This window comes from Nelusetta ayraudi, unplaced genomic scaffold (assembly GCF_046127955.1).
Source record: "Nelusetta ayraudi isolate G7.1 ecotype Tasmania unplaced genomic scaffold, CSIRO-AGI_Nayr_v1 ptg000071l, whole genome shotgun sequence".
Taxonomy (NCBI): domain Eukaryota; kingdom Metazoa; phylum Chordata; class Actinopteri; order Tetraodontiformes; family Monacanthidae; genus Nelusetta; species Nelusetta ayraudi.
Genome location: NW_027466121.1, coordinates 5069769 through 5083712, shown reverse-complemented (window position 1 = coordinate 5083712; position 13944 = coordinate 5069769). Strand labels below are relative to the sequence as shown.

The window sequence follows — 13944 nt, the reverse complement described above, 5'->3', positions numbered from 1 at the left end:
ACGACTTCCTGTCGCAGCACGAGCCCAGCGCCAGCCGGCGTCGGACATGGATACCGTCGGCTCCTCTGTGCACGTGAGCCTGGGCCTCAAGGCCTGCCAAGGCAGATGGAATCTGGGGCGGCAACAGTTAAACAAAGCAGTGGGTGGGGGGTGGCTGACCCGTGGAACCGCTGCCAACCAAGCCGCCACCACGACACTATAGAACCCAAAGACAGGCCTCCTCGAAAGAAATTAGACGCCCGTTTCACGTTCGGTGCTTGTTTTTTGTTGTTGTTTTTTTTTTCTCCGATAAAGTAATGATTTTGTTCACAGCGCTGCAAAGCCTCCTTGTCTTTTACATTTGTCGTCTATAGGTGGCAGCATTCAGCTGGCTCAGTGATGGAGCCGTAGGTACGTTGACTTGGAACTGATTAATAATTATTAAATCTTGTTGATTTAAGCGCTGTGTTCTGTGTTTCTGCTGAAGTCTTGTAAGATCAAATCACATTTTAAGCTCAATTTAAAAACACCTCACGCTTACATTTTGTTGTCTTTTTTTTTTTTTTTTTTTTTTTTGAAACGACGATCAAATCTATGATTGTGTTCACCCGAACTGATACGACCACGTTTCTTTTCGGCACTGTGTATGTCACACTGGCAGACTGCGGTCGGCAGGTTTGACATCACGGCAACATTGCACACGTCACGCAGGTGGGGGGGAGAGGGGGGGGGGGGGGTAGAGAAAAGATCTTTCTTGCCACAGCGGCTGCATTTCAGTGAAATGAGAAGTGATACCGAGCTGGTGAATCTTTGCTGAGACTTCATTGAACAGAGGAAGCGCAGCACAGAAAATTACCACCTGCTATACTTAGAATAAAGTCTCCGATTCCTCCGGGAAGTCCACTCCCTCTGCTGGCTACCAGCTGAGGCAAAGGTCGCGATCGGTAGGGGGGGAGGGGGAGGGGGAGGGGGGGGATGAAGACAAGGACCAAAACTTCAGGGTTTCACAGACTCACTTTGCTTCTGCTTTCCACGGCCTCCGTCTTGCGTGCAACACAGAAGCGGTTCTGAAATGTGTCACCGGTCGAAATGACGAGAATAATAGACGCGCGATACACTGGTGAGAATTTCAAGGTGTGAGCGCTGGTTCTCCGAATTTCTTCTGATTGACGACCATACAAAAAAAAAAAGGGAAGCGGTAGACAGCTTTCATCAAACAAAGATAACCACATTTATTTTTGCAAGTATAAAATTTCACACTATAAAGGCCACTTTTTTCAGGGTAAAATCGACAACCTTTCTGCAAGATTTACACAGAGAAACACCTCCCCCCCCACAACCCCCCCCCCCCCGCGGCCCTCGCCCCCTGCTGGTCTGTCCAGTTCTGTGGCGAAACAAAAAAAGAAAAAGAAAACACCGTTCTACTCTACCACAGAGCGTTGGCATGGTCTGAATAATTTACTCGGTGTGGGAGAAATAATAATAATAATAATAATAATAATAATAATAATAATAACGATAACAATAATGGCAGGAGAGTGAGAATTCCTGATTTTGTACATCCCACACAGAGGAGCAGGTACTCTGAGCCGTTCTCTCTCTCGTCACCGACGGCGGCTTACAGGCACGGCTTGATGTCACAGGCACTGTTCGCCTTCTAATGGGAGACTCTACTGAAGGAGGGGCGTGGGGGAGAGAAAAACAAAATCTGCGGTTGACATTCTTCACAATGGCACCAGTCAGGCCACGAGAGAGGATCCTCACGGAGAGAGGAAGAGAGGGAGCAGTGAGGGAGGGGGAGGGAGAGGGAGAGAGAGAGAGAGAGAGAGAGAGAGAGAGATCGTCCTGCTTCACATTCCTGCTCACTGTCTGCGACGACGCGGTGCCCGCTGAGGTAGAGCAGTTGTACCAAAAAAGACTTTTTATTTTCTTTTTCTTTTTTTTTTTTTAGAAAGAATACAAATGAGTAACAGTCACATTGATAAACTTAAAAAGATAGTGGGGGAAGGGGGCGGTCGGGTCGGGAAGAGGGCGGGGGGGGGGCAAGGGTCAAGAGGGAGGTGGAGGGTTTGGGGGAGGAGGAGGAGGAGGAGGAGGAGGGACAACATCACATTGAACCGACCGGCCGGATGTGTGAGAGGCTCCGAGCTCGCTACCCCTCCACCGCCTACCGCCCCGCCCCTCGCCCACCCAGCCCCTCCCCCGCCCGCCGCTTCACGTTCGAATTCAGGCATGTTTGGTGCTTCTTTCACAGGTGCTCAGAACTGTGTTATTGCGATTTGCAAAAACTCCCCGGGGGCTTCGGGAACAATTCGGTTGTGAAGTCGCTCGGCCCGACGTGAACCCCGATCCGTCCCGCTCGCTCGCTCGCACGCACGCACGCACAGACTCACACTCACACACATACACACACTCACACGATCTAAGAGTGCAAACCAAAAGGAAACCTTAAAAGAAAAAAAAAAAAAACAAAAGAAAAGAAAAATTGGGGAACGGCCAAAACAAAGCAGACACTTGTCATGTCAGGGAGGCCACATTCCATTACAGACAGACAGAACACGGCGGCCGCCGACACTCCCGCTTCCACATTGCGGAGGAACCTGTGACGTCTCTCGCCTCACCCCCTCGCTCCCTCGCTCCTTCCCACCCCCCAAAAAAGGCTGGAATGAGCTGACTGGCTGCCCGGCGGCAGAGGTGGGCGATGTGTTCGAGGAGGGGAGGGCGGCAAAAGGCTGAGCCGGGCCGCGCGTCGCCACCAGCTGGACGCCCGGCGCCCCCTTCGTGGACTAGGACCAGCTGCTGTCCATCAGGCCGCCCGCCCCCTTGTGGCCGATGATGCTCTCCGTGGCCTTGAGGAGCCTCTCGAGGCAGGGCGCGTTGATCTTGCCGGGCGGCCGCGGCTGCTGTGGCGGCTGCTGCTGCTGCTGCTGCTGCTGCTGCTGCGGCCTGCGGGCCAGTGGCTCAGTCTTAGCGTGTCCGCCGTCCGTGCTGGACGACACCGAGTTGTCCTGGGTTAGGTCTCTGTTTCTCGGGGAGAGCAGGTTCTCCGCCGTGGGGGAGCAGATGGGCGAGGTGTGGAGCCACTTGAGGTTACTGGCCGAGTAGGCTCCGGGGGGCGTGAGGTCGGTCACTCTCAGGGCCTGGATGACAGCGGCGGCGGCGGCGGCGGCCACCGAGTCGCTGGCGGAGGCGGCCCGGCAGGTCGACTCGGGAGAAGGCTGCAGGAGAAGAGACGGGAGGAGTCGTTGAGTTTCGCAGTGGAATCGAGGACAAACGGATTTAAAAAATGGTTTCTGCCCGACAGCAATAACCGCCCAATCCTCAACACAACGCAGCAACGGGATGATGCAATCACCGCTGGGAACACGTTAAGTTAATCGCCGTCTTCACGTAGATCAGTGTCACTAATAATCACATATAACTGAGGACGGCTGACTGAGAGAATGTTATTTCAGGACACTGGTTGCCCTTCATATGACTCAGTACCAGTGAAGTAGCTCTCAGGTTCAATCGCATCTTTATTTATTTATTTATTTAAACTTTAAAATGACTTTACTTCTCCGCCACCGACACAACACGTGCGTTTGGTCTGGCACTGTGGTTGCCTGCCCGGCACCTCCTGACACCTTTGCTCAGTCTGTCTACATTTAGCTGCTGCTATTTGTTGCACTCACTGACTGCTGCTGTGAGAAGTCTTCAGCATGAAAAAGAATTAGCTGAACGTAAAATAAAAATAGCTGAAAAAAAACCAAAAAAAAACCCAGCTGGCTTCTAAAATGGGTAGCACCCACCGCGGCTAGCAGACGTGCTAAGCGCGGCAGCTTGATCAAAACTCTATAGCCTTGAGTGACAGCATGCAGAGGCCGCAGAGACAGACCAGCGGTGGTAAAGGGCAGCAAGAAATTCCCGTTTTTTGGGCGGGCGGGCGTGTCGAGAAATTAAATCCGGGCCAATTAACCGTACAGGAATGTTCCAGAGGACTCGAACCTTTGTTATCCCCTCAGGACACTCCTTCCAAAATTACCTTTTTCTCCTCTGTCATTGTTCCCGGTGAACCCGAGACTGCAGTAATGCCTGAGTAAAAATAGCTTTTAATCCTCCCCCCCTCCTCATCCCAGACCTGTGATTAAATGATAATAGATACTTCAGTCTCGCTCTCACTGCGTCACCGCCATATGTCCTTGACGGCGCGCTCTGTCTGCCTGACTGGTGTGTGTGTGTGGGTGTGTGTGTGTGTGTGTGTGTGTGTGTGTGTGTGTGTGTGGGGTCTTACACAACAGTGCAGCCCCCCCCACCCCCCCGTTTCCTTTTGCAACTTTACCTTGAGCTTCTTGGTGGGAACGGCCTCCTCTGTCTGCGTGACGTCCGGTTGGTCTTGGAGTTTGACGTTGGGGAACCAGCTTTTCAGCATCTCCTCCATCTTCAGAATGATATTGATGTATTTGCCCCTGAAAGACACAACAGGAGGGCGGAAGGTGAGGCGAGGGAAACCCAGAAGGGAAGAGAGCGAGCGATCTGCCAGCATCTCGCCGACAATCTCCGCGCGTTTCCCGTTTGGCGGCGGTTGACGGGGGTGGGGTGGGGGGGAGAGAAATAAAAGACAAAGCGAGCCCCGTTTCTGCTGTTCGATTTAGAAGCAAATTAAAAAAGATTCTTTAGTTTTTTTCTGTTTTGTTGTTATTTTTCTTTGATATAAAATTGTCTCAATCTCGATACTCTCTGGTCTTGATAATGTCTCAGTCTCGGTTGGTGCGGTCTCGACTGCAGCGCTGCTCTGCGTGCTGCCAATTGTCTCGAGTGCGCTCACCACGTTTCGGGCCCCACACGTGGCTTCGGCGTACAACAGTTCCGCTCACCTCTAAATATAAACACGGGAGCCGCGACGCTCTCCTGCCCTGCGGCGTCACTGCCGGAGTAAACAGGCCGCAGTGACGCAGTTCTTCCTGGAGGGGGAGGAGGGAGGCGTGGCCCGGAGGTGGCCCCACCCACTCCCGCCGGGCCGCCCCATCAAAACCAGATGGCTGGCGGGGATTAGCCCCCGTGTCATATGATCGGCACCTTCCCCCGGCCGTACTCCGCTCGGGGGCCATGTTAAATTCATGTGAAAGATTATCTGCAGCGGCGAGCGCTAAAAAAGTCACTTTGATCCTATCTGCCATTGTGTCGCTGCAGGGGTAGCCAGCTGGCAGCGCGGGGAGGGAGGGGAGGTAGGGAGGGAGGCGGTACACCTTCCAGCCCGGGCCCCGGCTGTCTGCAGGGAGGCTGCCACACCCACGCTTTGTCTGCCCGCATAAAGGCAGCAGCTGGTGGTGCGGCGAGGGCCCGCAGCAGCAGCAGCAGCAGCAGCAGCAGCGGCAGCGGCCGAAACTCTGCAGCACTTCAGCGTTTCGTCGAACACTTTGATGCAAAGTGGCAAACCGTCAATACATTTTTACCTGGGCTTAACGCTACAATGTGCTTTGCTTCAATACCATTTAGAGGCCCCGGGTGGAAGATTTAGAATCAGACAGTCTACGTCTTGCCCACACCAGCTGACTCCAGTCTCCGTGTAAACACAAACGCTTTTAATCAACTATTATTTTGAAATCTTGGCGCACATTGCTTTTAAAAGATCCATCAAGCACTGGTTGTTTTTTTTTCCACTGCTTCTTCAGTTTTGCTTCAAAGGATGATAATTAAATTGATAGATGGCGTAACATGGTCGGAAGATCAAGATGAGTCAAAGTCTACAGAAACATGTCATTATGTTGCTTGTGGGTTTTTTTTTATAGATATTTTTTTTATAGGTCCACTTTGTATCATTTACAAAGATCGACTGCGCCTGAACGGAACAAACGCACGCGTGTGTTTTTCAAGGCAACGTCAACTGACTGCAAAGAAACGACAATGTTGCGTTTTCTTGTTACCGTACGTGGCGACGCAAAGAGCGGCGCCGCTTGTGAAGTGGCAACCGCATGCATCGTGGCAACACACAGCTCCCAGCAGCTGAGAAAGGGGATCAGTTGCACCCTGAACTGTGGTTCCACGCCACAGCTGCCGAAAAGAAAGACGCAAGCGTGCCAAACGACCTGCGCGGCAAAAATGTTTTTTGTTTTTTTTCTTACAGCCACGCTCACCGGATCCTCCGCGGCGATCCTTTAAATACCTCATCTTCCAGGAAACGTTCCTTTTAACTCTGTGAAAACCAATCTGACAAACCGCCATGAGGTCGCGCAGATAAAAAAGCGCTCGGCCGGCCACCGTGGCTTTTCCTTCCTCCATCCCTTAAAGGGCCGATATCATCCTCCCATTATGCCACCCGGCTGGTGGAGAGCTAATCAGGCGGACGCGAGTGCGCCGCTCCCACAGAGCAGCCTGCTCCATTTTTAATGAACCGCCCACTCGGCTCCAGAGAGGAGGGCGGAGGCGGTCGCTCATCTCCGCGGTGAGTTCACCCCCAGCGCGCGTGTGTGTGTGGGGGGGGGGTCGCGGCTTCTCGCAGGGGCCGCACGCTGAGAGCCGCGACGCCCCGCGCCTTGCCGGAGACCTCGCCAATCCGTCGTTTGAAACTACAACCGTAAAAAAAAATGCACTGAGGCTCTATTGCAGCTGTAGTTGGAGCTGGGCAGCGAGCGGAAGGTTTTGCAATTGCAAAACGCAAGTCATCGGTGCGTCGCAAGGCAAGTTTATTTGCACAGCGCAATTCAACACGAGCTAATTCAGAGTGCTTTACGTGAACATTAAAAGCAGCACAGCAGTAATAAAATACAAAGCAATAAAAAAAAAAAAAAAAAAAAGGCAACAGAATACAGTAGAGCAAGCAAGTAGAATTTTAATCTAGCAGTACGCGACAGTGAGCAATCAGGATTTCAGTCCTGATTTAAAGGCGCCGACAGTTTGAGCAGAGCTCAGATCTTCAGGTTTGTTCCACAGATGAGGAGCAGAGTAACTGAATGCTGCCTCACCTTGCTTGGTTCTTACTCTCGGATGACCGAAGAGGTCTGGGTGCTTCGTAAGGAACCAGTAGATCAAGCGTATATTTTTGCTCCAAGACCATTCAGTGCTTTGTAGACCAGCAGTGGGATTTTAAAATCCATCCACTGACTCACAGTGGAAGCCGGTGACGGCGTGTTTGTCGCGAACACAACCCAGCAATAAACGCTGCGCACGGAGCGCTGCGATGAGGACGCTGCTTACCCCATGTGAGGGTTCCGCAGGACACCCATGATCCTCTGGATGCGGTCCATGGCCACGCTCTCCTGAAAACTGCTGAGTCCTGGAAAAAAGAGAGTTGAGGCCGTGAGTCGGGTGAGGGGCGGACAAAGTCTGTGGTGTGCACATGGGCGGGGGTTGGCCGGTGGGGGGTCTGTTTGAAATGTAAGCAAGCTCCCTGCTCCTGTGGGCAGGAAGGGGTTGGTTTCAACAAAAAAAAAAAAAGGAAAAGAAAAGACAAAAAAAAAAAAAAGTCCAGTCGCGAGTGCCGGACAAGCGCCGCCTCAAACAGGCCGCACGCCCTCTTAAAGGCTTATCAGCCTGAGAGGCGGCCGTGGCAGCCGACCGAGGTACATTTTGTTCCTGAACGTCCTGCTGCCAGGCTGTTACGGCCAAGCGGAGAGACGTTGCTCACTCTTTAACTAGTGCGGCGAGAGAGAGAGAGAAAGAGAGAGAGAGAGAGAGAGAGAGAGAGAGTGAGAGAGAGAGAGAAAAAAGGGGAAGATTGATGGCGTTGGTGTTTTCTAACTCCTGCGGGGCCTCTTCTCTTAAACAGGCCCGCCGCTGAGTGAAGCCTCACCCCGAATGAACCCGGGACCCGCGGGCTCGCGCACGCACGCGCGCGCACATGGAGGAAATACTTGTGGCTACTCGATACTCCCACTCGCCCGATACTGCGTTTCGCAGCCTCTCTGCTTCCCCTCCATTGTTTCTGCGCGACGCGACAACAGGAGGCCGGTGTGAATGGGGGTTGCGTTGGAAGAGTGTGAGAGCGTCGCCACTTACGTTCTCTGTACCTCCCCGAGCGCAGGCCGCTGAGGATGGAGGACAGCGGGTGGATGTAGCACTGCAGCTCCATGCACTGCGGACAGAGAGAGAGAGAGAGAGAGAGAGAGAGAGAGAAAGAGAGAGAGAGAGACAGAGGATCGTTAGTAGGGTGGCGAGCATCTTCGGCGCCGGATTCTGAAAGAACCACCAGGGTTCCACCAGCACCAGCGGCAGCGCAGCCCGATGCACGCAACTCAGAGGCTGCCACGCCCCCTCCACCACCACCTCCCACGCTACCTCCACCACCCCTCCCCCCATATCCTGCTGATTCACTGGGTTTGATTTACGACAGGCTGACGAAGGCTTCTTCAGAAAAAGGGACGTGACTAATTCAGCTCACAGGGAACGATCGGGTCGGGCCGCCCTTTACTGGAAGTTTCGCGCACGAGGCCTTGTTGCAAGCACAAGTCAGCAGGGGGGGGGGTTCTGGTCGTGTGGCAGGGGGAGGAAGAAGAACAGAAGAAGAGAGGCGCTCACCTTGCGGCCGAACGCTCGGTCCGCCTCCGACGGCGGTCCGGACGGGTGCGGGCGGTCACCGCTGCGCTCCTCCTCGGCGGCGCCGTGAGGCCTCTTCAGTGCGTGCGGGGGGTTGGTCCTCTCCCCCTGCTGCCTCTTGCACAGTCCTGCGGCGGGCTCCCACGTCACCGCGCAGCTCGGGGGAGAGCCGTCGCGGGCCTTGGCCCGGCGGGCGCTCGACTGCGGCGCCGTTGCCGGCGGCGGCGGGGGGCTCGACTCTCGACTTTTTCCGCCCGAGTCCGACTCCCGTTCGCTCTCGTCGTCGTCGCTCGCCAGCCAGTCAATGGAGTTGTCCGAATCCGTGGCAGACATCCTCGGCTGCAGGCTCTTAGCTGGCACTGACCATCACGGAAACCTGCGCGGAGGAGAAGCACAGCTGTGACCAAAGAGCTTTGAATTAACAAATCGCCGTGGAAAAAAAAGAAATGCATATGTATCCGTGCTGGTGCGAATAAATTGCACAGGACGGAGGCGGAGCAGATGGTGGCAGCGGCGCTTTGTTGGGACGACAATGACCCGTTTGTTTTGCAGATGCGACACCTGAGTCCCCCCCCCCCCAAAAAAAAGGGAGGCGGCGAGCATCAAAAGCAGAGACCAAACGACGCTCAGATCCCACCGAGGCCTTCAGATCTCCGCTGCTCCCCGTCGTAAATCTCCGGAACGGGGCCCGCGCTTCAAAACCGCCCGCTCGGCTCGGCTCGGCTCGGGTTAAGCTCCCTCCGTCCGCCTGGAGCTTCGGTCAGCTGGGGCCTCGGCCAGCTGCCTTTGCCACAATCGCAAACGCCAACGTTGTTTATTCAAAAGCAAGAGGGCAGAGGCTGTGGCCGCCCTGGCGACCAGGGGGGGCTTCAACGCCGCACATCAACACGAATGACACTCGTGCGTTTGTCTGCGTTGTTCGCGTTGGGTTGGGGGAGTGCGATTGAGGAGGGTCGGGGGATACAGGGGGCTCTGCTTGTTCACAAGCACAATGCCTCATGAATAAAAAAAAAAAAAAACCCTGCTCCTCAGTCCAATCGCTGAGTCTCGAGCGCCGGCGGGCCGCGCTGCATCCCACCGCCGACACGATTCCCTTTAATGATTACAAGATAAGGGAAGTGAGAGCAAACCTTCTCAAGCAGGGAGATTATTTCAGGACTTTAGAGCTTTTTTTTTTTCCTCTCGTGCCTGGCAAGTCTCCTGCATCCTGCGAGATCCACAGAGCAGAGGGCTTTAATTGCTCCCTGGTCCTTTGTCTGACGGGACGGCCACCTTCTGATCTTATTGTTGGAGGCACAGGGTGGAGCAGAGATTTAGGTGGTTTTACAAAGCTCTGCCAGGACACCAAAATAGATTTTTTTTTTTTTCCCGATTGTGGGCTGTAATGTATGGCCCTTGGGTGGCCGAGGCCACAGCTGACCGATTTCTGTGAAAACAACACGGCGGCGAAAGGTAAATGTTTGTGCAGTGGCCAGGAAATCACACAATAGGGGAAACAGCAGTGGTAAAATAAATGAGTGTGCTCCGTATACAAATGATGTAACTGGGAGATTCAGGGCACCGAAGTGCAGCTCACTGTAAAAGGGTGAAATCTCAGTCTGTCCTTAAACGCCTCACAAAAAAAGTAGCATGGATGAATAAACAAAGAAAAAGAAAATCTAGAGCTAGCCGAACTTTAAAATGAAGAAGAGAGAGAGAGAAAAAAAAAGCTGGAACAAATTCTTGATTGTATCACATCATCAACCTGATGGTTCAAGAGAAAGAAGATTTGCAGTGACGGTGGTGGGACAGGTTATATTCAAATTTAAATTCTGATAAAGTTAGAAAATAATGTCGCAAAAGAGAGGGTATACATATATATATATATATATATATATATATATATATATATATATATATATATATATATTAGCATTATTCGCCGTTTCTCTTTTTTACTACACCCCTATATCAGTGTGTATGAAGACACGCCCTCCGTGGACTTACACAGTAAAATAGAGGAGAACAATTATATAATAATTCTGTCCTCTACCATCGCACACATGGGACGTGTGTCTCCTCACATGCCCCGGGCCTCTGAACACAGGACAACGCGACACAACACATCGGATTACATATGTAGTCCGGCAGAGACTGGAGATCGTTGCTGTGGCTGATTTTTTTTTTTTTTTTCTCTTAAAAAGACTCCACTTTCTTTCCACACATTCTCCCATCCGACCAGCCTCTCTGATCCGCGGCTACCTGTGTAGGTAGCCGGCGGAGCGGAAGATGCCGGGGCCTCCTCCAACCGGCACGGAGCTCCAGGTTTGAGAAAAGCGAAGAGAAACCCCTTCAAATTCGTGACATCACAATGTTAAATACGAGGGGGGGAAAACAGACAAACAGATTGTGACGCTGCGATCCGATCGTCCCGCCCCGCCTCGACGCGGGTTTGGCATCCGACGGCTCGCAGACACAAAAGACTCCATCGGCCGCGGTGTTCCGCTGCTCCGCACCGCGACATCATCCCCTTCTCTGCCGTAAAAGTGGCACGGACAGACGGCAGGGCTCATTCACCATCCCCGTCACGCCCTTCGCCCGCCGTGTCACACCGATTCATTCCCCCGCCGACGACTCTATCCCGGGTTCGCGATGCGGCAAATTCCACCGCTTCGACGTCGGGACAAACAAACAAACCGACACGGGGGGGAAAAAAAGCAAAGCAACCAAACTACCACCTCGCGAGCAAAAGACGCGAGCAAGCGCTGCTGTTTTCTGGGTAAAAAGCGGAGACGCTACGTACCTTCCTTCCCAGGATGGATCTGCTCGGTTAAAGTGTCCCGTAGTCGGGCGAGTTAATCCGACAGACTGGAGGGTCACGGAGCAGCTGATGTGTCGGACGTGCGGCGTGTGAGTGTGGGGACGTTACGGCCAGCCGAGCGGCCCCGTGTTGCTTCTCGCAGGGAAACGTGTCTGTCGAGGGGGCGGGACGAGCAGGGGACCGCCTCCTCCATTCGTCCCGTGCGCGCAGCCGCCGGGCCAATCGTCGCCCTCGGCCCGTGTGGAGGCCCGCCGATTGGCGCGCACGGTTTACATACGCAAATGAGATGGAAATGGCACAAACACGTGGACACGCGGATCGGTTTCATCAGCAGCTGAGCGAAAAGTCAATCCGGGGCTAGTTTTGGTCATTCCACAGGCATTCTTCCTCATTATATCACCCGGACGATAATGCCTGACTTGTGGCATGTCAGTGCTGCTCAACCGCCTGGTAAAGGCACAGTCAGCACTTTTTCCTTCTCTTGATTTTTATTTTATTTTATTTTATTTTATTTAACATTTTCTCTTCAAACTTAAAAACCGTTGTTAAATAACACATGTGGGAGTTTGCTTAGAGATACTCCAGTAAGATGAAAATAAACAAACAAACAAAAAAAACTGCTAAGGGCTGCTTTACAGAAAATTCCAAAATTATGTACCAGGTGATGGCAATTATGCTTTCATTTATTAGCACACCTATATTGGGCAATACAAAGTTTTAAAAATTGCTTTTACAAACCATGATACATATTTGTTTGTTAATGTTGACTGTGATTGGTCTACATATGGTCAATGCAGCCATGACCTATTTAGAGCATTACCTCATTTGTTTTTCTGTGAAAATGTGAAAAACCAGAAATTTCATATTTAAGATATTTGAGTATATATTTGAGTACAGGTTGTGTTGTATTGAAGTGATTCAAAAAAATAATAATAATAGCTAAAGAAGCCTATTATAAATACAGTCATTTTATATCAAGCATCCCAAAATCCATACGCCACGTGAATAAGGTGTCTGAGCTGTATAATTCCTTAAAAAAGTGAGTTTGTTGCTATTTTCCTCACACCACCTGCAGTCAAAGCCTCATAATCTGTGATTGTTAAGTAGAACTTCATAGGCGTGACTCTCTGTTACCCAAAACAAATGGCATGGCAAATATTTAACCTGTATCTTGTTTTCTCCCCTCCTATGCGACCGCTGACGGTAAAGGCATGACTCACGGGGTCTCTGCGAGGGTGGGATGAGACGGAGCAGCTATTTATCAGCAGCCAGACGAAGACCCTGCGCCTGGAGCCAGTGAGTCACGAACCCTCTCACAGCAAACGTGATCACGTGCAAGTGGGAGACACCCATCTGAGGGAGAGAGAGAGAGAGAGAGAGGGGAAAAAAAAAGCGCAGCGAGCCCTCTCGTCCTCGTCAGCTCACGACGAGGACGAGCGGCGCGCACAAGACGCGGCTCGTCGCAGGGAGGGCAAACGGGTCACATGTGAAAAAGCCGCTCGGGGACGTCGGCTGAAGCGACGACTGCTTTAACGATTGGGTGAAAATCTGTCCGGCGCAACAACAACAAAAAAAAATTATGTAAATCTCTCGGAACTGTCTCTGGTCTTCTTCATAACGAGACTGCGCTGTGGTGATTTGATTCTAAAAGCGGCCGATGCGGTGAAGGGATCACAGAGGGCAGGATGTGGCTACTTTTTTGCGAGAAGATGGCAGGAGAAGAAGCAGCAGCAGCTTCGCTGTCCCCAACAGCAGGGTTACTCTTCGGCGCTGCGCCTCTTTAGTCGCGTCCCGCTGTGAAAAATTTCACGCCCGCAGACACCTGAGGTGCGACATCTGGCCCGTTTCAGCGCGTCGGATTTTAATCGTCCCTTAACGTCTCACACGTCTACACATCCCATAATCAGTCTCCCGTCGCCCCCACCCCGCCCACAGACCCCCGTGACCCCAGACTTGGCGACGTCCGAGAGCTTCCCACACAGATCGCAGAAAGCTGTCATTTCCCCCTGTTGTCCTCAGGCCAGTGCGGACCATACATCACGTCCCCGGCTCAAAGCACAGGAAACATCTAAATCTTTTGGCGGCAGTGGCGGGGGCGTAGGAGGGGGTGTGGATCAAAGAACAGGAACGGCACACTCGATACTGTCTGGACCAGGCCCCCAGACTACAATATGGCGGCCCGTTCGTTTGAATGACGTTGCTCGTTACGCCGAAAAATGTTTTTGACTTCCGCATTAGAGGTCGCAAAGAGCCGCTGTAACTACCGCGATACCTCAGCACACATCAGCCAATCAGGACGAGCTGAGACACAGCAGCACCGTGACGTCACGCTGGGGATATAAACCTGGTGATTTTCTGACCTTTAACTGTGACCATGACTGAAAAATCTGCAATAGAAAGATTTGCTATGAACCGCGTTTCAGGTCGTAGTCGTCCCCCCAAGCCGTTTGAGAGGCCTTTCTTTTCGTATTGCGGCCTCTGGGAAAAATGCTTTTCAAGCCCAATGGAATTCTTTTGACAGCAGTACCTTGAGTGACCACTGGGAAAAATCAGCACGCTGCCTTATTGCCAGTCCGGTATCCAATTCTTATAATTTATACATGGTGTGGACGCAGAACAAGAATTTTAGGCCTGGCAGTGTTGCACAGTCC

General features: G+C 52.4%; 1 protein-coding gene across 1 annotated transcript; it reads right to left on the bottom strand.

The window, feature by feature from the left end:
* Positions 1-1186: 1186 nt before the first annotated feature.
* On the bottom strand, positions 1187-11434 carry LOC142899175 (uncharacterized). The gene is made up of 6 exons (XM_076042650.1): positions 11276-11434; positions 8476-8869; positions 7957-8032; positions 7156-7234; positions 4301-4427; positions 1187-3197 (listed from the first exon to the last, which is right to left on the bottom strand). Exons 2-6 carry the CDS (start codon positions 8824-8826, stop codon positions 2766-2768), a joined length of 1065 nt encoding a protein of 354 aa, XP_075898765.1. The 5' UTR covers positions 8827-8869; positions 11276-11434; the 3' UTR covers positions 1187-2765.
* Between the last annotated feature and the right edge of the window lie 2510 nt (positions 11435-13944).

Bases quoted from the DNA above. Each gene is read 5' to 3' on its own strand.
- LOC142899175 (XM_076042650.1), bottom strand. From the start codon at position 8,826: ATGTCTGCCACGGATTCGGACAACTCCATTGACTGGCTGGCGAGCGAC. The intron at 7,235-7,956 runs GTAAGTGGCGAC...TCTTTTTTCCAG, and splicing joins CTCGGGGAGGTACAGAGAAC to GACTCAGCAGTTTTCAGGAG. The intron at 4,428-7,155 runs GTAAGCAGCGTC...TGTGTCTTTCAG, and splicing joins CTGCGGAACCCTCACATGGG to GGGCAAATACATCAATATCA.